Here is a 26847-nt window from a genome sequence, read left to right as displayed (position 1 = left end):
AATGAATCATTTCCATTTGATGATTCCCTGTGGTGATGAGCTAGCCAGTACAGTAAACCTCACATTTTATAAAACATCACTAGAATGCCATACAAGAATATTTTGTGATTTGTTCAAATAACATTGTAATGGAAATTTCAATAAAATGAAAGACTCCCAAATTGATCCCAATCAGCTGTGTTTTCATTGCAACAGCACTTAGTTATGAAACCATTACTATAAAGTTCTTTGTAACAGATTTCATATATATTTGCAATGCTATTGACTTATAATTTTCCTTTTCAGGCCTCCTGCTGGAGCCTACTATAGTGCCCTGTATTTTGAGTTTATGCAATTGATCTGCTCTTAAGTGTTGGTTACACTTTATTGACTGTTTTAATTTTTTCTATGATCAATAATTATTCAAAAGATATAATACTGTTTATTATTGATAATTTTAAGATTACATCTCAAGGAGAAACCTCCTGCTTCTAATTTCCCTTAATAGTTCTCTTGCCTGTGACAATAACCATTTATTTGGAGAGGGAAAATAGATGGCCTCTTTTCTCATTTATCCTAGAACATAGGTAAAATCCCTTCTTCACATGAACCTTTTTTCCATGACTAACAATAACAAAGATGATTTGTATTTTCTTAAATGATGAATAAAGAGCAACTAATATTTCCAGAAATTATAGGAAAAAATTGTTTCATTTATCAATATTTTGATACTTATTCTTTGGGTTTAAATTTTCAGCTCACTTGACATGATATTGAGTTATTATAGAGTTATTTCAAGTTTCCTTAACTGTACTAAAAATGCAAAGGAACTATCTCTTAACTTATAGTCAGATATGTTTAGATGCTATTTATTTTAGAATTACAGAATATTTGAGCTTGAAGAGGTCATCTTTTTTGAATTTTCTTGACTTATCACTGAAAAAATTAAGGCCTAGAGAGGTAAAGTGACTTGCCTGAAGTCATATAGCCACATTTTATGTAAAGAGCTTAGGATGTTGCTTATCCATTGTTTAATAATTATTTGTTGAATTATATGTATTTCAAAACCTGGATAAATGATCATGATAGTAGAAGGAGAATTAATGTTTACGTTAGGTACAATTATAATGTGAATTAGTACAAATTAAAACATTTAACAAAATTAAGTGATTTTTTAAAAAAACATTTTTAATGATGGAGTAAGTCAATATTTGCTATACTTAGCTCATTTGCTTTAGTTACAACTTGTTCAACCAAAGTAATAGATGTAGACTGGCATTCATGAGAGTTATCCTAGATTTCATTTACATTATACTGTATAATGAAGTTGTAACACTGAGCCTACTAATAATAACTTTGCTTGACAGCAGAGAGTTACTATATATCTCCCAGAAGGCAAGTGACGCTTCTTTCATATGATTATCATATTAAGGTTTATGTTTTAAAGTTACTCCTGAAGGTATAAATTGTTTTGTAGAATTCAACTCTAGCACGAATGTTTTTACACTTGCCTATAGAATTTAAAATTAGTGACAATGCTTTTATTTAAAATTTCATCTGAAATTTTAAGCAAACATTTATTCTGTATATAATCTGGTGAAATTTGTGACTTTTCTTCATCATGTCTTTAGTTTGGGTATCACAGTAATTCAAATTGCTTTTCTTTCTCCTTTGTGTTATAGTTTTTTACTACTTTGTGGGATATTCTTGAGAATTCAACAATTAACTAAAATTGGAAAACTTAGAAAAAACCTGGAATAGAGGTTTAAAGACTCAAGAAGATCTAAATTTATTTAAACTTTATATTAACATAAAGAAACTTACCTTTCAAGGACTGTACCATTTTTGTAAAAAAAAATTTTTTTAGTAGAACAGTTAGTCATTTTTTTTAACAACTTAAAAATATTTTTATAAAAATAGTACATGGACTTAAATCTGTGGTATATTTCACGTTTTGTGGGTAGTGCTTCAGTGTTTAATTATGAACTCCAAATATAAAACAGCAAGTGGTGACGTAGAAGACTTCTTTTGGCACAGAAACATTTTAAGAAGTAACAACAGTTACGTGTCTGAAATAAGGTAAACTTCTGAAAGGCAAAGTTGATTTATTTTTAAGCCTATTGTGAAAACTAGTAGTCAGAAAATAGCTTAGCATTGTGTTCTGACAGTAAAATATCTTACCTAATTAACAGAAAGTGCTGGTTGTTTCTGCCTAATTTTCTCCTTCTAGCCGGAGTAAGAAGAGTTTTCTTGATCTGGTTTAATATTTTAATGTTTATTATTTTACATTAGCCGGCTGCTGATCTGATTTTGTATACTCAGTGTTTATATATTTAAAGCCTTTTACAAATGATTAACCAGATCATCTGAAGTTATTTGGGGTATTATGTTTTACTTAAAACATAGGTAACTAAACTTTCCACATTCTGTAACACACAACTTGGCATAACTAAAAGATTTCCAGGCTTTAAATGGTTATCAGCCTATTTTGGAGTCATGTTTATTGCAACATAAATCTAGAATTGAAGATAGAGAATTGAGCGTAGTTTAATTTTAGATGAAGTATTGACAGAATAATTGGAAAAATTGGCTTTTCATGTAGTTTGATAGTGTTTCCTCCTCAAATCCAGAAGGCATGATTTTAAGATGATTTAATTTAGAATGGATTGGAAATATTGGACTTTTTTGGTTGTTTAATAAATAGAAATAACTCAGAAGAAGCACTTGAAAAGTGGAAGCAGATATATAGGGAAGGCTAGCTTCCCTTTGTTATAGCAATTTATAGCTTTTTGTTTTAAGTTGTTCCTGTTGTATTCTAACATAATATAGTTCTGGTGCTTAAAAATGTCCTTATACTAGTTTTCATGTTACATTTATTGCTTAGGAACTTAAATGGTCTCTGCAATAATGCTCATATTTGGCATTTAAATACCTTTGTAACTCTGAAATACTTGTATTATTCTGGGTTATTGCTTCAAGTACTCCAACCATACTTTTTGAAAGTGGGGGTGGGGTATGTCATAGTTGGGGGAGGTACAGGAGGCACACAACACAGATTTCATGAACACAGGTCCAAGAACAGAGACCATGATATAGGCTTTTGAGATTCCCAATGCAGTCAGGTGGTAGATTTGTTATAGTGAGACTTTTAAGCTCTTTAATTATTTTTCATAGGCAATAAACAATTTTGACTATTTGACATAATTTTCTGGTTTTTGATCTATGGTGTTTTGAAAGACTATTTCTAAACACATTTGAGATAGAATTAGATGTCATGTCATTATTGTCACCGTAAAATGTTTAATAGCAAAAATACTATTTGTGTAGTGATCTACAGTGTACAAAATATTTTCATATGAATTACCTCTTTATTTCACACAACTGTATGGACTCACCTTTACTAAATGACTTTTCCAAGGTCATAGAGTGGAGACCCTTTTCTAAATAAACCCCGTTTGTTAACTTCATTTTCAGTGGTCTTAAAACCCATGTGGTTTTCCAGCACTGTATGAGGACTCTGTTGAAGTAATTGGATGGAGAATTATACCTTATGCCAATACCCATAGCAAAGAACACTTAAAAGAAGCCAAAATCTAATCTGATTCAAACCAAATAAAATTATTAACACTAATTCCAGTTATCTGTAATGAATTTTGATAACCCTATACAAATTAAACAAGATCTTCATTTAATGCCTATCTGAAGTTTATTAAAACAGTTTTCCTTGACAGACAATATTTTCTTTAAGAACTTTATAGGCTTTCTCTTTTCCTTTTCCTTTAAGTAAGCCGTCTATTTGTTTGTCTATACTTAACAAATGTTTATTACCTGCTACACGCATAGCATTGCTGGAAGTCTACATCTGGATTTTCTGTTTTGTCCTACTTATTGTTTCAGACTTGAAGACAGTGTTTGTAATAGGGTTCTCCAGAAAAACAGAATCCATAAGATATATACCTATATATTAAGAGGTTTACTTTAAAGAATTGGCTTACACATTTGTAGGGGTTAGCAAGTCTGAAGTCTATAGAGCAGGTAAGCAGGCTGGAATCTCATACAGGGGTTAAAGCTGTGGGCTTTTTGTTTTGTTTTGTTTTGTTTTTTGAAAAACCATTGACTTACAATATTTGTTTCTGCTATATAACATAATGATTTGATATTTTTATATATCATGAAATGATTGCCACTGCTATAGTTTTATAGTAGTATTTCTCCTTCCAAGAAACCTTAATTTTTGCTCTTAAGGGCTTTCAACTGATTGGATGAGGCCCCTTTCACATTATGGAGAGTAATCTCACATACTTAAGGTCAACTGACTTTGGATGTTAACTACATCTACAAAATATCTTCACAGCGACATCTGGATTAGTGTTTGATTTAATAACTTGGTAGTGTACAACTTGGCTACAGCCTAGCCAAGTTGACACATAAACTAATCATCACAATATTGTTTATTTAAAAAGTTACTATAATTGCACCCCTCTTTCTGAATATGATGAGGTTTACTCATGGAAATGTTCTCAAAGATTCTGCTAGATTAGATGTGTAAATCCTAGCTACTACCGAAAATACTTTACAGGAGGCAGGGTGATAAAGCAGGAAGCTCATGGACCCTCAGAATCAAAAAGACCAACTATCTCACCTTGGCTTCATTACTTACTGCAGTTTGTTTTGGGAAAAGCCACTTAAACTCAGAGTCTGTTTAGCGGGCAAACAGGGCAGAAAATATCTATCACACAGGAGAATTAGATGAGTGTTTAGTGAGTCTCAGATTTTGATTCCCAGAAAAACAGATTATCTCCTCTGTTTTTTTTTTTGTTTCTGTTTTTGTTTTGGTCAGTGCTGTCATCACTCTTTAAAGCAAGTAAATTTGAAAGTTTTGTGACAACTTTGACATTTTTTCTGACTTTATCATTTGTATCTAAACTGAGCTTTGGTTCTTATGAGTACTTCACGGTAGCATTCCTTCTGTCATTTCTCTCATATGAACCCTTCCTTTCCTACTTGTCATTATCCTAGTGCAAGACCTGCACTTGATGGACTCTCATCCATTCTTATGCTTCTTGTCAGTGGAAGCAGTAGCTATTATTACTGTCATCATCATCATCATCATCATTGTTATCATTTTTAATCACTCACTGTGTGCCAGGAAGTATTCTAAGCACTCTATATATACAAATTTATCTCATTCTCATTGTAACCACATAAAGTCAGTGTTTCTGACATAACTAAGCAGACTGAGAAAGATTAAACAACCTAATATTCAACCTGGTCTCTTTATTTCTTTTTACAAATCCTGTATACTATAAAATTAAAGCAGTTAATGATTCAAGAATAATATTCTTTTGCCTTTGTTTCAGATTTTTCCTGTCTCCTGGGACACATTCTTTCCTCTGTTATACTTAGCCAGTTATAATCGAGGTTTGACTTGGGGCCATCTTCTTTGGTGAAAGAGACTTTTCAGATCATGACTGCATAGAGTATTATTTGCTTCCATAAAACATAGTTTATTCTTTGTTAACATTGACATGTAATTATACACTGGCACTTGGCATGTCTGGAATTTTGTTATTTAGTCATTTCAGGGATACATGTTCGCTCTCTCTAAGTAGACTGAATGTCCATTAGGAAACTAGGAGTATATTTTATAATTCTTTGTATCTACATGTAAAATTTATACTCTAAAATTCTGTATTCTCCACACAGAATTTATACAGTAAGTGTGTAATTTTTACTTTATTATTAAGGTAATTAGATAATTGATTTTAATATGACTATAGCTTCCTTTCAGTCAACTAGCAACATTGAAAGTTGTATAAAGTCGTCCTGGTCAGTTAAAAATTGAGAAATTTTGAATGCTTTGTTTCTAGTAATACATCGCAATAACCAGTGTAGTTAAATTAGCCCCACTGTCCAATTCATTGTTCCTACATGGAGTTGTTTACACACCAAAATATGATTAGTAGTGTGATAAAATTTTAAAGGGCAATAATAAAAAATTTTAAAGGTATTACTATCTGAAAAAGAAAAGTAATAATAATATTTACATTTTAAACATTTGCTTTTAAAAGTAAGTATTTAAAAGATCATCTAGTAAGCTGTATTTTTTTTTCCAATTTGGGCTGAATTAAAAAAATAATTGAAAAACATTTTCTTAGTTTTAGGACATAGCAAAGTCAGAGTAATTATGAAATTGTTTATTTCAGATATATCAGGTGATTTTTATTGCATTTAAAATTCTTTGATACTTCTCCCTCTAGAAGTGTTAACATTATCGAGAGGCTCCTTTTAAAGATCATCTGCCAACTGAAGGTTCTGTTAGTGTTTCTTCAGATTAAGAAGCTATGAAATGTTTTTTATATGCTAAATTACTTTTGTATTTGGTATAAATTATTATGGAATTTAGGCCTTTTGTGAATAATTATTTTCTTAATTAAAATGTATTTTACTGATATTAATTATGTAGCACTACCATTTTAAAATTTCCTTCATGCATATTGTCTTATTTGCGTATCCCAATAACCTGGCGATGTGGACTAAAATGGTATATTTATCTCCATTTACACATGAGGAAGCCGAGGTTCAGAGAAGTTAAGTAACTTGTCCAACTTTTATGGCAATTAAATAATAGATTCTGGATCAGAAATCAGATGTTTTGACCTTCAGTCTCTTTCTTTTACACTCTGGTGCCTCATTTATATCTTGTTTTTCAATTCATGTAATACTTGAAAGTCACAAAAGCAGATTGTTCTAAAAGTATTTAGATATTTATTGAACTTGCCTCTTCTAATTATTTTGAATTATTTTGAAGTCATTTTCTTGATTATTTTTTCTCTTCCTAACTTATGAAGCTTTCTGTCACTTCTTAAATTTTACTTTCTAACATCTACTCCACAGGAGGATTTAATGGTGATGTAGTGTATCCTGAGTCTGCGTCTGAAACTTGTCCAATTTTGAGTCACATGTTTAAACAAGTTAAGGAATATGGGAGTTCCTACTCACCCACCCTTATATGCGTGCATGCACATGATGCGTACACTAGATACATATACACACAGTGGATTGGACACCAATACTTATATATATAGGTCTGCTTTGACTTGTATAAAATTAATGTTATTTGGAGGCCAAGTATTAGAAAATCTTACGATCGTTGGTTTTATTTTAATGGTGATAAGGATTTAATGTTAGAACCATGTTGAAACCACCATCAGTAAAATAACTTGTGCTCCCCCACCAAAAATTTTTGGAAAGAGCATTTGCTGAACACATTGATGAAAGAATTCACTATTGCATTATTTTTCCAAATATTTTAAAAAATCTATGTACTTAATAATTCTTAGAAGAAAATAACTGTCTATCATTCTTGGTAATTGTGTGATGTTCTGAAAAAAGTTTGTCCAGAGTATGTTATCTGAATTTCTTGATGGTGTTGATTAAAAACTATTTTTATTATTCAGAAAGATGCTGACAGATTGGCATTGTCTGGGCCTGAAACCTCTGTGAAATTAAGCTTACTGAGACCACGCATGCCATATTGTTTTTCGCTATTTGTGTTAATTCAACCATTGTATCTGAAAGCAGATCAAATGGCGGTCCATTGTACAGGGCTGGGACTTATGATTGAAATTCATTCCATGTTACAGGTAAAAGTAAAAGCTACTCATCACCAAGAAGGATGAATACTCCAATTATTTAATATAATTGAAGAATATACTTTACAAATAAAAGAAAAAAGTTTTGTTATGACAAGTAAGATTTCTTTTGTGAATAAGATAGAATTTAAGCTACAAGATGAACTGTTTGCAGAATTTAGGCAGAATGAATCATCACAGTAACGCCAATACTCTTGATAAAATGAGAAAGGAGACAAATTTAATGCATTGCTTTGATTATTTTGTTTGTGGTATAACTTTTATGTTCTTTTGAGATTCTTTTCCTTTTACATAAGCTCATGTAATAGTTAAGATAAAACCAAATAAGCATGTAGCAGACAGATACTCAACAGACCTTGACAAGGCAATAATAAATCAAGGGGTTTTATAGGAAAAATGTTTGTTCAGAATGTTAGCTGACTATGAGGTTGGTGGCCTTCTATGTTCACAGTTATATGTCCTAGTTTATTTCAGGTCTCCAAATGCATCAGTGTGACAAATATTTACCTGTAAACAGATTAGACAGAAAACGTAAGTAAAGCCTGAGAGAAGTCACTGATAGTCTTGAGTGATGTAAGCACACAGTGGTAGAATAATAGCTTGCCTTAGCAATTATGAACATGTCAGTGACATTATAAAGCAGATTACTTTCTAGTGATTTTTTTGTCAGAATGTCCGTTATGTCATATATCATATCCAAATAACTAGTTCATCTCTCTTAGCATTTGTCTCACTAGTTACATCAAAGGAGCTTCCCTCTGCTGCTTTTGGTGAATGTATGGCCAGGTACACTGTATTTGGGGCACAATATTTCCAAAGGCTGCCTAGTATAATTTGGATATATAATGAAAATAATTTATCTTACTCTTTTTTACATGTATCAGTGTTTTTGATTAGGATGAGCTTTTACAAATACAATGAAAACAATGTTCTTTAAGCATTTTCAGAAACCAAACTTCTTGCTCCATCTGTGGATTATTGGTATTATAATTGGGCCTGTTACCTTTGTGTGTGTGTCGTTTTTTGGGTTTTTCTTATTCTCTTCAAAATCTCTGTTCAGCAAGGTCCCTCACTTCATTGTTTCAAGATTGCTACAAAGAGTTATTCTAGTCCCATATGAAATTCTTAAACCTCTTTCTTCTCCCTATCAAGCTGCCTGTATCTTCATATACTTTTAGTTTTCTCTCTTCTGGAGTAAGAAGTTGTTCCTTGGCCTTTCTAACACTAACTGAGAGGTGGCAGAGCATTGAGGGACAGTGTGGAAGGGAGGGAAAAGAAATGCTTATTTCTGCCTCTATCTCTAATTGTACCACAAATTCATGTTTTCCTAAGTAAATGGCTCCAATATACTCATCTGTAAAGTGGACTTATTTTACATAATGAAGAGGCTGTGGTAAGAATTAAATTAGATCAAGTTTTTAAACTGTGTGGCACGTAATTGTGTAATAAATGATGTCTGTTATCCTCTTAGTTACCTAGATAGCATGCTTTGTGATCATTTAAACAATTTTCCTTACTTCTCCACTCACCACATCTAATTACTATTTTACCCCTCTGAAAAAGCAAAATAATTAATAGTACAGTTTCAGGAGACAGAATTGTTTTTACCTAGCCCTCTCTAAACCTCCCCTTTCTCCTTTATAAAATAGTATTATAATAATAATAGTAACTTGGCTCAGAGTGTGGTTTTGAGAATCACATTCAATTAACTAAATTATGTGTGTGTGTATTTATGCTTGTGTATAAAATGAATGAATAATACAGATAAAATGTTTAGCACCATGTTTTGCATAAAATAAGCATGAAATAAACTTGCAGACGTTTGTTATTACTCTCCATTCCTATTGCCAGTTCAAACTTTTATGTCCTCTTACCTGGGTGCTCTACACCAGGTCACCACTATATTCTCACACTGTAGCATCCATCTAATACTGTTGGCAGTTAAATTATTTTTTTGTATGTTAAAAAAAAGAAGTCCTCAAAGCTGTCCAGCATCTAGCAAATATGGTGTAAATTACTTACCTTAGTCTTTTAGGACTGCTGCAATTTGATTTCCACACTACCTTTCCTGCATGATCTCCTAGTTTGTTTATCTTACATTGCTACTACAAGGATTTTTTTTAAAGTGTACAATTTGATTTTTTTTTCTTATTAGTCATCTATTTTATACATATTAATGCACATATGGCAATCCCAATCTCCCAATTGCTGATACAAGAGTTAAGACAGGTACATACTGCAAAAATTAAAACAGTATCTGGAACATACGTGAAAGTTGTTCATTTTTCCATTTCTCTTTTTTCTGTTTTTCTCCTTTCTACCCTTTTCTTTTATAAATCCTGAATTCCAGTCAGACTTGCTCTCCTTATAACTGACACATCCTTTCCTGTGTCTACACCTTTTTTAAGTTCTAATTCTCCTTGTTTTTATTTATCCAGCAGATATTTATTAATTATATTCTGTGTTGTTTATTGTTTGGCACCAGGGACACAAATGTTTAGGGCATCTTTCAGAGGTTATTCTAGAAAGAAAGGACAGTATATTAGAGATACTCAGGCTTCCAGGCTGAAAACCACATGAGAGCAGGACCCGTGTCTATTTCGGCCTGCTATTGCATTTCTAACTCTTGGAATAGAGCTATGGGACATGTTAGGATTCTCATAATTGAGAATAAAATTTGAGAGAGATTTAACAAGGCAAAATGGGAGAGAAGGCATGAGACAGCTTGGCATGTTTGATTACTGCATGTACTTCTGTGTGACTAGAGAATACGTTGTAAAATTCATGTCTGGGACTAGTAAGAGATACTGTTGGAAAGAAATGAAGAGGCCAAAATATGAAGAATAGTGTCCATTTTGCCTAGAAGTTTAGACTCTATCATGTAGTTTTAGAGAACCCGTGAGAGGGTGTAAGTAGGAATTTCATATGCTACAATTTTATTTTAGAAAGGATATCCTGTTAACAGTGTAGCGAGAAGAATTAGAAGTGAGATTAGAGGTACGGATATGAATTGTGAGGCTATTGCAATAATAAAACAAAGAAATATGGGGGCCTGAATTGAAAATGTGAGTAGAAAGATATAAGATATATTTATTTGTATGGCAAAATCAACTGGACTTGGTAACTAATTTGATTTGAAGAGTATGGAGAGTGAGAAGAAAGGAGGTGCTCGGAGTTCTGCCCAATCTTCAAGGCCCAGCTGAATTGTAACCTACTTCAATTTCACTCATCTCACTACTGATTAAAATTAATATTCTTTTTACTCCTTGTAAAATGTTACATACACCTTTCTTATATTGTTGATTTCTTTCTGCTAATAGTTATTTGTGTGTATGTCTAAATTCTCTCACCAAACTGAAAGGCTCATAACTTATTATCTTTGTATTACTTCCTGTGGCCTTATCTATAGTGGATGTTCTGTAAATATACAGATTATTAATTAATGCCATGCATTTAATGTAATTACCTCCTGAAAAAACTACAGAAAGTTAAGTATATGCCTGAGACACTTCAGTATTTCAAAATGAAATTAGTTACAAATAGGTGAAGTTTAACTAAAATTCTGTCAGAAGCACTTCAATTTGAAAAATTCAAAATTAGTAATTGCCAGAAAAGAAAATATCCATAGAAAGAAATTTTAAAGTGAAATCAGGCCATATTGTTTCCAAATTCAGAGGAGAACCTACTATTAAAAATCTTGCACAGATTGGAAATGACTAATCAACATTAGAAAAATGAAATTGGAAGATCTGCCCTCATACTGTTCATGGCTAAAAATGTTTTTCTGTCCAACTTTAACAATGTTGTTCCAGTGTGAAAATTTCAATGATTAGGAGTCTTGTATTGGGGAAAAAAAATCATTTAAGTATCTAGTCTGTACAGGGTGATCTTAGGCAAATCCCTTGGTTTCTGTTAATCTGAGAGAGCAGCCATTGCTGTCTTAAAGGATATCACATTTGAGAGGTATAAAAGGGAAATAGATATAATCTAGAAAGACAGAGTGGTGTATATAATGATGGAATTAAATTTGGATTATTTCTATAGGCTCTTCTAGCTTTAATCATCCATGAGCCTGTGACTTTAGGTGTTTTACTTGTTTGTTTTTAATTTCAAGATCAGTTTGAAAACTGTAACCTGTCAAAAAGTCAGCCTTTACTAGTTGCTGTTACATGTAATAAGCAGACATTTTTTTTCAGGCCAAATATAAAACATAATTGTCTTTGGAATTTAATTCTACAGATTTATCATCATAAAGTCTTAAGAAAATTAAAATGGTAGAACAGCGGTTGTTTTTAACTGTGTTGGAGGCTGAAGGTGCAGAGTTCCCACTTGTATATAGCTTCGTATTAAGAAAATGCTTTTCCAAAGAACGATTGTTTTTATTTCAGGATGATTATATAATTTCAGTGGGAGTATTTTGAGATGAAGTGGAAAGAGCACAGGATCTGGGTTTTAGTATTAGCTTTGTCCTCAACTAGCTACCAGCTACCTTCTTTGGGCCTTGGTCTCCTTATGAGTAAAATGAGGGGGTGGAATAAATAGTCTGTTATGTCCCTCTGAGCTCTGAAATTCTGTGTCTGTACCCTGTCCATATCAGATCCACTGCTATAGCTCAACTATTCAAGTGTGACTCATCATGGTGAAAAGTAAAATCTGATCTTTTCTATGATATTTAGAAGACCATGGGATAAAATGTCATTTAGTTGTATTTGATTAAAAGAGCTAACCTAAAATAAGAAATGTTCATTTTCTTATTTCAAATGTAAAGGAGACTGATCAGCAAATAAAAACATGGTGCTATATATAATTACAGATCATTATTAATGTTCTAAAAAGTTCTGTTCATTAGTGAATCAATTGCTAATATTAGGAATACATTGATGTTAAATGACTTAAAAGTTGGGCATCTTGTGACTATTTTATGTGATCCTTTCATAATGATTCTTATATCTTGAAGAGTATCTCTGAATTCATATGCACAAATGAGTGTTGCTATCTTTATCATAGTTACATTGGGAGACTGAGCTCTTTTTTTCATATCACATCATTAAATATATGCTAAACATCTACTACCATGCACTGATGCTACCATATTGAATTGGAGGCAAAGTTGGAGATTGTAGTTATGAATCCTCTTCCTCAAATGCTAGTTTTTATTTTCTTTAAATCACCTTCCTTTTGATTTTGATCCCTAGTTGCCCAGTGCTGAGAAGCCATCAATTTCACTTATCCCCAGACCCCATACACCATCCAGAGCTATGCAGAGGCCTTGCATCTTCTTACTCACCTCATGTAACATTTATTTTCCCCTAAGGTGCCATTTGTTTTAACCTGTGTTTAACCAAAGGTTCTGCTTCTTCTGTGCCATAGAGAGGCATGGAAATCTCTGGTAGCACTGGGAACCCTGTGATTGAGGGTCCATCCCCTTCAGTCCATCATCTGTCCAGTTGCTCTGAGATCTTACTACCTGTCAGTCACTTCATTGGTCCTGCACCTTTCTGGAATTTGTTCATCTTTTCCATCTCTCTTCTACCCAACTTCAAAGAAATCTCTCTCTTTTCCTTAAAGATACCATCTACCCAGGGTAACTAGCATTCTCTCTTTCTGAACTTTGTTGTTGTTTGTAACTAAAAGATGCAAAAGTGGTTGTCTTTAAATGATAGGAAAGGTAGAAAGTTTTTTCTTTCTTCCATGCAAAAATCCTCGAAGAACACACATTCTAAAGTTCTAGATACCTAGGCATCTGCTTGAAACAGGAGAAGAGGAACAGAGAGAGAGGGAGAGGAAAAGGGAGACACACAGGGAGAGGGAGAGGGGGAGAGAGAGAGAGAGAGAGAGAGAGGGAGAGAGATAAAGATACAGAAAGATAAAGAAAGATGGATTTTCAAGAGCCTAAATTCCAGTGGGAATGGGTCATCTATAAAACACTAAACTTTTCTTGTATAATTTTTGTAAAGCCATATCTGCCATGATTCTTTCTTATACCATCCACTTTTTTTTTCTTATTTTTTGTTTCACTCCCTCCCTCCCTTCTTCTCTTTTTTTTTCAGAAAGAGCACAGAATTCAGAGTTGGTGAGACCTTGTTTAGAATTCTCTTTCCCTCACTTACTAGTAATATGATCTTAATCAAGATCATTGATTATCTCTCTCAACCTGAGTTTTTTATTTGTGAAAATGGGGATAATGCCATTTTTCCATACTTTCTTACAGAGCTTTTGTTAGACCAAGTAGGAAAACATTAATGCTTGGAAAGCCATTAAGCAATGTGCAAATATAGACTTTATTGATTTAATGCAGAGTCAATGGGAGAAAGAACATGGGTTTTAGAGCCAGAAACACCTGTATTCAATTCTTGCGTTTGACATTTACTAGCTTAGTGTAATTTTAGTGTATGTAAAATTTACTAACACCTACTTCATGGCTGTGAGGAAGAAATAAAATAATCTTTATAAATCTCTGAGGTAAACAAGGGTACATTTTATCCCCATTTCTTAGATGAAGCAGCTGAAGCTCAGAGAGTTACAATGATTTGGCCAGGGTTATGCCGGTGATGAGTGAAATTACCAGAAAAAACTCTTGGTATCAAATATGGGTTTGGCTTTTTAGGTAAATTATGTCAGGTAATTTCAAAGAAAGAACTCCATATCTATTTGGAGCATAAGATAAACATTTGCATATATGTATAATTGAGACTCATAGAAGGATTATTTTGAAACATTCAGACTTGTTGTTCCTGTGCATTTGTTAAGCAAAAAAGTCATCCAGTCTCCTTATTTTATTATCAAATTGTACAAATTTAAAAATGTGGTCTTATGTCAAGTTAATGAGCCAGGAGAAAGGAAAAATTAATTGCCTCCCTTTTCTTTCTTTCTTTCTTTCTTTCTTTCTTTCTTTCTTTCTTTCTTTCTTTCTTTTTTTCTTTTTTTTTTTTTTGGCTCCCTTTTCAATTGTAGTGCTGGGTGACTCAGAAGGCCTAGATGTCACTTATTATATATGATGGGCAGTGTATATTAGAATTTTAAAAATGAAAGTCGATGGCTCCAGTCACCTGTTAATCCAGGACATATGGTGGGGTTCAGTTCTAGTTTCATAAATCCTATTTGTCTCCCACTTTTTGCTTTGTGTTACACTTGACTGGTAACAATAGATTATTTTTTTCCTATAGAAACTTCCTTGATTGTCAGTACATCTCCAAGGGCATACTCATGATATTTTAAAAAATAATCATGTAAATTATAATCATCTCACATTTTCCAGAATATTTTTAATACCGAGGATTTTTCTTTTTAAACATTGGGACTTTCCTGGCTTGGGATATGGTAATCATATGCAAATCATTTTTTTGATATACCCAATTTAAATCCAGGATTATATAAGACTTGATATTGGAGCATAACAAGAAAGTGGTATATAGTTTTGCCTGGAACAATTCTTTGTTTAAATCATGCTAAACCTCTAGCAGTTTTAAAACTGAGGTGAGTATATGGTAGAAGATTTTTACCTACTCATAGATGCATAAAATAAGTATACAGACTGGGAGAGGAAACCATTCAATCTTGAGATTAAATATGTTCTCCTCTAACAGCCATACAAATAAGACTTTTAAGTGTTGTTTTAAAGTTACTGTTTAAAAAGGTGAAAAATATATGTAGCCATACCTTTTGTGCTGACATTGATCGAAATGCAAGGTTAAGTTATAATAGAAAATTTATGTTAAAAAGCAGCGCTTTTACTTTTTTTTTTTTTACCACATTTACATCTTATATTTTACATCCCTCCTCTTCCCAATTTTGATCAGAAGGTTTCCTCCATATTATTCTTTGAATAGTAGGCTAACTTTTCTGAAGACGTGATCAGAGGACAGGACTCAGCATGGTAGCTTGTAGTCCCCCCCCAAAAAAAAATCAAAGCATAATTATGCCTTGTCTCTGACCACTCTCTCTGAAATAAGTTGTAACATTCAGGGCAGGGAAATGTTCAAATCCACTACAGGAATTTCCTTTGTGCAGTGTACACATGAACATTTAAAAAGTTATATGTTTAAATATTTTTAACAGTCTGATTTATAGTGTATATCATTTGTCATAGTACTCAATATTATTGGAATAATTGTTTTTATTTTCATCATACCAGTGAAGCTTATTCAGAGAGCTTAGTTATTCATTAAACTAAGAGTGTAACTTTGAGAGGATGTGCTGAATGTCTTGACTTCCAAACCAACTACAATCAACTACCTTGTCCACACTTATGTTTCTTATGGTCCAAGTCTGGTTTGTTGCCCAACTGTCACCTGGCCTTTTTTTTTTTTTTTTTTTTTTATTGAAGTATAGTTGATTTACAATGTTGTGTCAATCTGCTGTATAGCAAAGTGACTCAGTTATACATATATATATATACATTCTTTTTTTGATGTATTTTTTTCCATTATGGTCCAGGTCTAGTTTCTTGTCCAATTGCCAGCTGGCTTTTTTTTTTTAAGTGGGCCAGCTTTTTTTTTTTTTTAAATGTAGCCAAATAAAATAGCTAAGTTGGATTCAGATCCACTTCACTATGTATCTTGAATGATCAAGCATTTAAACATATGTACTCCCATACATTGTATCCTGTTGTCCTGGCAAATCTTTTACTCCCAAAAGTGTTTTGGTTTAGATGAGAAATAATATGTCACCTGACAAATTAGACAGGTATTGGGGTGTCTTCTTCTAGACCTTCTTTTTCTTTTTAAACTCTGGAGATATCTAAAGACCCTGGAATTTTAAATGACTTTTCCAAAGCTATATAGCTACTCAGTTGCAAGGCTGAATTTATCCAAGGTGTTTTGACTTAAGCCCTGGGCTCTTTCCAGGTTTGATTTGTTAATTAAATATTTGTCCTATGACTGCTGTTGGGTATAATCTCTCTCTTTCTCTGTCTCTTTCTCTTTCTATATTCTTGAATATGTTTAATATAAAGCATTTGGAGAACTTGAGATAAAGTGAGCCACACCAATTGTAAGCTGTCTTCAAATGATGAGAAATTGTTGGAAATATCGTTTTTAGTCAAGTGCTTGAAAGCATCAGAAAGCTAGCAGCACAACAGTATGGCCCATTTGACTTTCTAGGGGGAGATGTAAATTTGTCTTAAATTGGCCAGCCTGTGACAAAGATTATCATTTTGTTGATACTTTGACAAATTCTTTTGGACTGATCACTCATAATTGATCCAGATCTCCTGTATACCAAATTGAACTCTAGGGAAAAAAAAATTGTAATTGTTTTTCTATTTGCTGTCAGCTCTGAAAAGCATGTGTGTCTAGAAATAAGATAACTGGCAAGAATAAATTTTGTTCATGCTAAGGGTTAATTTTCTTTTTCTGTGTTGACTAGTTTTTTCTAGATATGACATTTGGTTCAGGAGGACACACAAGAGCCATTCTACAGAAGGAGTCAGATATTACTCTGTATACCTTAGACAGAGACCCAACAGCTTATGCAATAGCTGAACAGCTTTCAGAATTGTACCCGTAAGTAATATGCTTGTATAGTTATTTAATTTTGTTGCTAAGTTTTATGGAGCTTGGTTTACCATCTTGGAATTTGTTCTCCCTTGTATGATATTATACTTCACTAAGTATTTCCTCCCTTTTTATCCAAAAAGAATTGATATAAATGATATTTTTAAAACCACTAAAAATAATGATATTACTGCATTTACCCTTTGTAAAATAAGTGTAAGTACAAAAACTTATTTTTGGCTGAAATTTGAATATGTGTTAAAATCCATCCATGAATAGTATTTTTACAAATAACCCATAAGTTAAAAACATTTTCAAAGTATTTTATGAGTTACAGTTTCTAAGAATTTAATGGAGTAAATAAGTATGTAAAAATTCTGTGGAATTCATGAGGTCACATACATCAACATAATGCAATTGCTTTCTTTGAAATCTTTTTGAAATTCAAAAATAAGTTTAGAGCATTCTATCCCTTTATGAGAATCAGTGAGTATTTATCATAGAACTTTTAAAAAATATAAAGTTATTGTCTTCATGAGTTGTAAAAGCACCTTCCTTTAGAGAAAAAACTTTGAATTAATGAGTTATGTCCATATGCTATGTTGTTTAAAAGACATCAGCCTGAAAAAGAAAAATATCTTGGAATTAAGATGGCTAGCTCCAAATATGTAAAGGGCTATTTTCTGTAATGGAGAATTGTTCTATTCTGTCAAGCTCCAGAGACTGAAATCAACAAAATAGATGAGAATTTTAGAGGTAAATTTTGACTTGACATAAACTAGAGTTTTTACTAGTTGTAGCTGTCCAACAAAGATGAAGTCTCTTTGGTAAAGTAGCAAAAGTATGACAACAGAAAAGTTTAATCACAGACTAAAGGTAGAAAGTTGAACTACTCATCTAGCATAGTCTTTTTTTTTTTTTTAGCATAGTCTTTTTTAACCTCTCTCAGGTCTCAGACTTTTTGCAAATCTCTCAGTGTGGTTAAATCTCCCAATAAAAGTGTAAATAAATATACCTAGATTTTTGTTTGCAAGATCACAGTGTTTATGAAGTCCCATAACCCATTTGACCCTAGGTTCTTTATTTCTAAGAAAAATATAAGGATGTGGTTTTATGGCATTGTATTTTTTTTTTGATCTTTGTGTCATTTTAAACAATGTAACTTAGATGCACCTTCTTTAAGAGGGTCTTGTACAAGGGCATTCATCTTTGTAAAATTTCTTAGAAGTTCACTTGATTATGACATGAACATTTATAAAATGAGTATAGGTCTCCATTATATTTCACTATCATAGACAACCTGAATTTTCTTAGATATTTTTGTTTCTAAAGGCAGCGATTCCCAAGGTCTCTTATTCTTTCAAACACCCTAGTTTCTTAAATGGAGCTTAAAATTATCAATTTTATCAGGCATACTTTTTTTACCTACGAGGATTCTTGAGGCTCTGTTATTCTCTTTTCATTCTACAGATGTGGAAAGTATTAACTACACATATTAAATGGTTTGCTAAAAGGCATACATGTCTTAATAGAGACAGAGATGGGATGTGTATTTCACCCATCACCCAATAATCTCATTTTATTAAATAATACTGCCTTGTCTCTAATATTATTGAGATTTTTTAGTTCATTGATAAAATAATTCCTTTGTCTAACCTAATAAATTAATTAAAGAACCATAAGATAAATCAAAATAAAGCAGGTAGAGGTAATTAATACAGACAAAAGCTAACATTAAAGAAACTCAAAACCAAAAAAAAAAAAAAGAGAAAGAAATCCCAAGTGATCATTCTTTGAAAATAGCAAAATCCCTTTTCAGCCTGATTGTTAAAGGAAAAAGAGAGCAAGAATATATGATTAAGATTGAGAGAGAAGACCAACCATAGACACAAAGTAATTTATAAGATGATACTACTGTAATTAATTCTGTGGCAACATATGAAACCTAGATGAAATGATGTCCTAGCAAAATATAAATTACTAAAATTGACTCAAAAATTATAAAATTTTAATAGGTTATTACCATAAAAAAGGTTAGAAAGGTAACTAAAGTACATAGAAAAATGCACAATGACCAGATTTGCAGCTGTTATCTAGCTCTTAAAGAATAGGAAAGAACATTGCCTTTTATGCTAGTTCTGACCATGGTAAATATGGGAAGTTCTTAAAGTTCATTTTATAGTGAATCCAGCATTGTTTTAATACCTAATTCTGCCAGGGGTAGTCTAAAAGGAAAAAGAGAAAAAGTCCAACCTCACTGAAGTATATAAATATGCAGACTTCAAAATGCAATATTAGCATATCTAATTCACCCATCATTTAGTTCAAAAAATAATACCTATGGCCTAATAGGGTTTAATTCAAGAATACAAGGATGGTTCAATATCAGACAGTCAATCAGTGATAGGTTGATAAGCATCACAATGATCAGCTAGCTGTTCTTATTAAAATCTTGGAGTTAAAAGGAAATATATAAACTACTTAAATGTAAAATATCCTATTAACCAAAGACAAACAGCAGTTATTTTCCCAAAAGGTGAAATACTATAACAATCTAGTCAAAAATCAGGTTGTAAATATGAATTGACTTCTATACATATTTTAATCAATATTCTTGGAAGGTCTAGCAGTTGTAATTAAAAAACTAGGGAAAGATTAAAGTAGTCTCTTTTTTTTATAATGATTTGACTGAATACTTAAAAATCCAAAAGGACTTGTAAAATTAATAAGATGATACAATAAAATGGTTAGATAAAAATTTAAAAAGCTACTCAAGTAGTAAATACCTAGAGAGGGAAATTGGAAAAAATATTCCATCTTAAAAGCACCTAAAACTTTATAAAATATTTAGTTATAAATTTAATAAGAAAGACATTTCCAAATAAAAATAAACATATAATTCTATTGAAAGATGTATAAGATCTGAACAAAAAAAGCCTTTGTGTTTGGGGGTAAAACAAATTACTATTATAAAAGAAGGCCAGTTCTCCCCAAATTCATATATGCATTTATTGTACTTCCAGGAAGTATCTTAATTGATTTTACCTTAACTGATATGTGTTTTTTTTAACTTGGGTAATATAATCTTGAATAGATATGGCAGGGTCGTGGGGTGGGGGTGGGCGGGGGAGAAGTGACAAGGTCTTTTGTGCAAAAGAAAAAATTGAGAGTAAACTTGCCTTACCAGGTGTCAGATCACACTATAAAGTCACTATAGTGAAATCAATATTATGTTGGCATAAGAATAGGCAAGAAGGTTAATGGAGGAGAGAATCCAGATATAGATTCTAGTACAGAAAAGAATTTAATAGAAGATAAAGGTATTTTAATTCATTGAGAAATAGTACATTATTAAATAAATTTGTACAATGTCTATTAAACTTGACGAAAATAAAATGGACCCCTATTTTAAATCAGTTTCAAAAATAACTTCCAGATAGAGTAAAAATGTATGACAAATTGAAAATAAAAGTCATAAGAAAATTGAGGAGATTATATATACAGTCTAAGGGTAAGAAACTATTAGTTGAGACTAGAAATAATAAATCTATAAAAATAAATAATAGAAGTATCTATATAAAGATTTTTTAAATATATGGCAAAAATAGTATGGTAAAATTTCCAAATAGTTAACTTAAAGAAAATATATTAGTAATATAGAGGATAGGAAAAGGGTTGATTTTGTAGAGGAGGAAAAATATATGTTTTCTTATCTTTCTAAATTCTCAGCTGGGATCCCTGTAATAAAAGACAGATTAATAAAAAAAACACACATAAATTTAAGTTTTATATGACTCATGAGACTTCAAAAGGAAATGAAGACCCAAAGACAGTTAAAATGGAGCATTTTTATATTAGATTTGATGAAGAGTGGAAAGTTATAGAAAAATATGATAAGACAAATGGTATGAGCTAAGTATAGTAATGTGGGGGAAATTCAGCAAGTCCCATTTGTTCAGATTCTTCTCGTCCCTTCATTTTCAGAGATAAGGAAGCTTCTTTGGGTATAGGCAGGGCATCTCTCACATGAGGATCTTATGACCTACATGTGCCATTTCTCACATTCCTTCAGTTTAAAAATATTCAGTATGCCAAGGTGCCATATTTTGAGGTAGCTTTTCCTGAACCCCATAATATTTATCGTGTAGGAAGAATTCTGTCAAAATTGATAACAAATTTCAATTTGAAAAGTGGGTAAAGGATAGAAGGGTCAATCATAGAAGATCAACGTGTGAAAAGATGCTCACATAAGTAGCAGTGAGGAGGGAAATCAAATTAAAATAATAACGATACAATACTTTATACTTATCAAACTGGAAAGATGTAACAATTTTGAAAGTAGGGATATGGGGGAAAGGATACTTACTTATTTTTCATGGATATCTTTTAATATTAAAAAAATAACCTGCTTAGAATATATCCCATCTAAATAAAAGAAGCAAAATCTAAAAAAAATATCCTTAGGCTTATTACAGACTTTGTATATGCATTGTTTGTATATATAATCATGGTGAACTTGAGAAAGAAGGAATTAATGGTGGGGGGAGGTATGGAGAAAGGGAAAACAATGGTTAATAGAAACAAACCTAAAGATTGTATGATCACATCTCTGCTAAGGTAGAAAAAGCCAAGTAATGCTATATATTATTTACAAATACCTACATGTATAGTTATAGTATAAAAATATACATGAAAAAGATAAACACAAATTTGGGCTAGGGATTATTTCTGGGGATAACGGATAAATGGATGGATGGATGGTTGGAGGGATGCTCAAATTAGATAAATTGATTATCTTCTTAAAAATACATATATAATTACAACTTGCAGTAGAGTGTGCAAAAAGGAAACATCTTGTCATTTCAATGTGTACATCTTTTGAGGAAATATAGTAATTTCTTTCTTTCATTTATTTATTTTACTGTTGTCAAAGAGTAGCCTATGCTTCTCCTGAAAAATCCTATGTTCTTCACTCTGTCAAAACTAAGTCAAAAATAGAAACTAACATTTTCATAGAAAACTAAGCAATTCATGGGAAAGTTGAATTTTAGGCTAACCCATTTTAGCTCTTTCAGAAAAATGACATGTCAGATCACCTGTTGTTTGAAAACTGAAACTTTTCCCTGTTGCCTCTGAAGACTGTACAAGAGGAAACACGTTAAAATTGGAGCAGTGGGGTGCTGGCTGACTTTTACCACGGTGGAAGATGAATGTTGGAAGACAGTTTTTTAACAAATTTTTTTTCTAAATTTAGGGATAATATGTGCTCTGTATACTGAGTTTAGAGAATATAGACATGTATAAAGAAAAAATGAAAATAATAATTAATTCCATCATTTGACTGTAGGTAAAGCAGATTATAAAAATATAATAAGCTGTTACTTTCAACAGTTTATTAAAAATAGGTATTCTCATTGGGATAAACTTATAACATACAGAAAAGTATACAGAAAAAAATTAAGCTCACTTATCATTCTACCACCTTAATCAGTAGTAATGATTTTATGTATTTCATTCCATCTTTTTAATTGCTAATATTTCATTATATTGTATGTACTATTTCTTGTTTGAGTTTTTGGGTATTTTTGCTTTTTTATTCTTGAAAATGTTGGAATATCTTGGCCAAGTTTAAAAAACCATTTTGATCAATCATATTAAATACACAATTAATTTAAAAAGAATTGACATCTTGATATATTTTTCATTGATGATATATTTTTCAATTGATTACAGTATTTATGTTTCTGACTAATATTTTTTCTTAATTAAAATGATAAAGTACAGAAAAGTGCTAAGAAGAAAATTAAAATTATTCATAGTCCACCACCACCAAAACTTACAGTTTTGTATGTTTCCTTTTAATCTTTTTGGTTTATATATATATGTGCATTCATACATGTACATGAATATAGTTTACAAAATATGATTCTACTTATACGTTATTAGCACATTCATATTTCATTGTTACCTTAATAGAATAGTTTTGTTGGTTGTAGAATATATTTCCTTTATGTAATTATAACAATTTATTAGAATTCTAATTCTAATATAGTCTTAGCCATATCCATATTACTGCTGTTTTAAGTCTTTCTATGCTGTTATTTTAGATGTACTTCCTATAAACAACAAATACCATATGTGTTTACTTTGTGTAAACAAATCTAAGTATGTTTTCTGTAAAGGGTAATTAAATCAAGATATGCTTACTCTATGTCATCGTTTTATATTTTCTATTTTTGTGTTTTATTGAAATTATCTTTGGCATTTAAATTTTCTTTTGTCCATTATCCATATATACATATTTGTTTTTGCCTTTTCTCTAGCAATTTTGATGACATTTAAATTTTTTTTTTAATTTACTACTGGCTGATATTAATATTTTTTAAGATTAAGAGTACTTAAACATTTTTTTTTAAGTATGTAGAAAAATATTTATTGATTAACCACCACATATAAAGTGAGGATTTTTACTTTAATTTTTATTTTCCTTTCTTTTCCCACTTCTTGGCTTTTAAAATATTATTTTGGCTTTTAGACATTAATATCTACTATTAAGATAATTATATTAGTTAGCATTTACATTGTTTGGTAGTAGTATCTAAAGTAATTATACTTAAATTGATTTAATTCATTTCATTGCACTAGACTTTTTGTAATACTGTAAGTCCAATTTCTAGTTCTTTACGTAGGCTCGTTTTTCCACCAATTGATTACATCTTAGTTTTTCTATAAATATGCAAAAGGGAATCAACTATGCCTTTGTCTACCTGAGACTGTGGTACTAATGCTTTCTTACATGGGCAACAGTTGATTTAGGATAGCACTTTGGGAATTGTGTAGGTATTACTCTTTTTTTTTTTTTTTCTGACATGTACTGTTGTAGAGAAGTCTGAGGTCAATCCAGCTTATTTTTTCCTTTCCTAGGTAATCTGTTTCTCACTTCTTCCTCCCACCATCAGGCTGGATGCTTACTAGATTTATTCCTCTGCATATCTTTGACATTCATAAATTTCACTAAGAAATGTTACTAATTAATCTCTCTTTATTAATTTTCCATATACTCTGTGAATAATTTTGGTCTATGGAGCAGGTCTTTTCTCTAACAAAGGAGTTTTTGTGTTAGTTACCCCCTACTCTTTTTTCAGTTTTTTAACCTATGAGCACATATGATTTGTTGGTTAGAGTGTTATCTGTCCCACATGTCTTTTATTTCCTTTCTTAGTGTTTTCTGCTACTTTTACTTTGCCTCAGTATTATAGGAAATCTCTTCAGAGTTATTCTGTATGTTACAGATTTAGTTTTCTAGAGTGTTGATTATGGTTTTTACTGCCTCTTGTTCAAGTTGTAACTCAGCTATTGGAAATTTTCTTTTCTTGTAGGCTAATTTTGTTGACATGTTATTTTCTGCCAATTCCTCTTTATTTCCTCTTGTCTTATCCTCTCATTTTAATGTTTTATTTCATAGTCAGCAGACCTTTCTTGAAATTTATGGAATCCAAAGTATATTCATTCTAAACTTTTTTTCTGTGTGTCATAAATCCTTTTCAAAAGTATGCTGTTGCTCTGTATCTTGAGTACAGACTTCTTCTTTTCTCTTCCAGGATCCTTTCATAGGCCCTGTCTTTGTTGTATATTTATGTGCGTAGATTCTCCTTTGACCTGCTCACTGTTCAGTCAAGTGGGGCTGGAATCTTTACTTAAGATTTTAAGCTAGAAAATTACTTGAAATACATAGTCTCTTATTGCAAAAATTTTAGCATTTGGGAGTCCTCTTCTAGGATGGTTCTACTTTCTTACTGGAGAATACAATTCATGAAAGCTGCTGCTCCCATAATGTGTTACCTTTGTGGTTCTTCCAGCTTTCCCATACTAGAGAGATTCTTCACAGCCAGGGCCCGTTTTGACAGCACTTATCCATTTCTGCCCATGGTGTTACTGCATGATATGAATTATAATCCCTAAATGGGTGTAATTATAAAGATATTGGTAGCTGGATATGAAGAGATGGTGACATAAAATGGCCCTAGCATCCTCAGAGTAGTCCTACCTACACATGATTCCTTCAGGTGCTGTCTTGTGTCTCTAAGCTAATGGGTGTGAATGAAACATTCTTAACCTTTTAACTAACTGACTCTACTGCCTTTAATCGGGGTCTAATCTTACCTTTGGTAAGAAGAGATATTTTTCCTATATTCTGACATCCTTGAGGAACATTGTTATTAATACTGTTCAAACTTCCATCGTTCTGTTTGTTTTCAGACAAAATAAGTATCAGTAGCTGGCCTCCATCTTTTCTATTAAAATTTGTTCCATGGTCATTAACTTGGGAAATTATAAGTATGTTTACCTGTATGATATGCTCTATTCTAAATTATGCATATGATCTGTTTCAAGTTGTACAGTCTGTTCTCTAGCACTTGAATTTTACCATTTACCTTTTCAGCCACCATTTTTTATTTTTGGTTAAATTCACACAGGAAACCCAGGCAAAGGCAAGTCTTGACCTCATGGCTTCAGGCTCTCTGTTTGTGTTCTTTCTACCACACTATTTATATATAGCATAGCAATTTAGTCACATTCTTTAGCAGAGCTAGAACTCAAACCTAGGCATTTTGTCTCCAGGGCCAATGTAAATATCATGTAAAGGAATACACATCTTCTTAAACAGCCCTATCTACCTAAAATTTAAACTGCAAGGATAATATGAGACACAGCTGTTATTAATCTTACTAACCGTAGGAGGGTAGTTAGTTATGCTATGCATTGTCAAAGTGAAAGAATTTTCATAAATGTAAACAAGCATGAAAAAAAGACAACCTGGACAAATTAACTAGATCTTTTTAAACTATTGATGATGGTCTGTCACCTTTTCACTCTTTGGTAATGCAAACATTACAAAAAAAGAATCTTGCATTTTGTCCCATTGAATACTTTTAAATATAACCTTTGTGCAAGGGATATCAATCTTGCAAGATGAAGGTGTTTGAAGAGTTGAAAGTACTTGACTCTCTGGTTTCCTAAATGTTTAGTTCTGAGGCTTGAGAAAACATGCATTGTACCAAGTAGTTTTCAAGCAGTCTGATAGTTCTAGTGATTCCGAGGGGATTAGGACTATAGTCTGTGCCTTTACAGAGTTTATGATGAAGCAAAAATAGATAGCAAACAGATAATTTCACTGTTTATGATTCAAATGCAGTTGGGATTATGGCTAAGAATGAATACAGTATATTTTAAGAGAAATATGAGTACAGTATGTTCTAACAGCAATATTTTCTAATCTAGTCTAGAACATCTGGAAAGACTACCTGAGTATGTGAATTCAAGTCAGGATCTAAAAGACTAGTGACTGTTAGCTCAGTAAAGAGGAAGGAATGGTGGAGCAAGAGAGAGCATTTGTAGTAGTGAGAACAGAATAATTAAAGATCTTTAGCAGGAAAGAGAATGTTATCTTGAAGGGACTGTAAAATGAGCAAAGTGAGTGGATGATAGGGCCAGACCACACAGGACCTTGTTAAAGATTTTGGACTTTATCTTAAGAGCAATGTAAAGGCACCAATGAAACAGGGAACTGACATGATCATATTTGCATTAAGAGATTATTCTGCCTGCTGTATGAAGAATGGGTTGGAGGAGGGTAAAACTGGAAAGGATTCAGTAAGACCATTTAGAAGGCTAGGAATTGCCACTTTACCGGGAAGCTTATGGTGATTGGGACTTGA

General features: G+C 31.9%; 1 protein-coding gene across 6 annotated transcripts in view; it reads left to right on the top strand.

The window, feature by feature from the left end:
* The window catches only part of METTL15 (methyltransferase 15, mitochondrial 12S rRNA N4-cytidine), a 203272-nt gene that overhangs the window by 71695 nt on the left and 104730 nt on the right, over positions 1 to 26847 (top strand). For all 6 annotated transcript variants that reach the window (XM_057695087.1, XM_057695086.1, XM_057695088.1 and 3 more), the window contains one exon: positions 17001 to 17137. In XM_057695087.1, the coding sequence (XP_057551070.1) occupies positions 17001 to 17137 (137 nt within the window). The remainder of the gene's footprint in view (positions 1 to 17000; positions 17138 to 26847) is intronic.

This window comes from Hippopotamus amphibius, chromosome 9 (genome assembly GCF_030028045.1).
Source record: "Hippopotamus amphibius kiboko isolate mHipAmp2 chromosome 9, mHipAmp2.hap2, whole genome shotgun sequence".
NCBI lineage: Eukaryota > Metazoa > Chordata > Mammalia > Artiodactyla > Hippopotamidae > Hippopotamus > Hippopotamus amphibius.
Note: the sequence above shows the minus strand (reverse complement) of the source record. Positions and strands in the feature narration are given on the sequence as shown.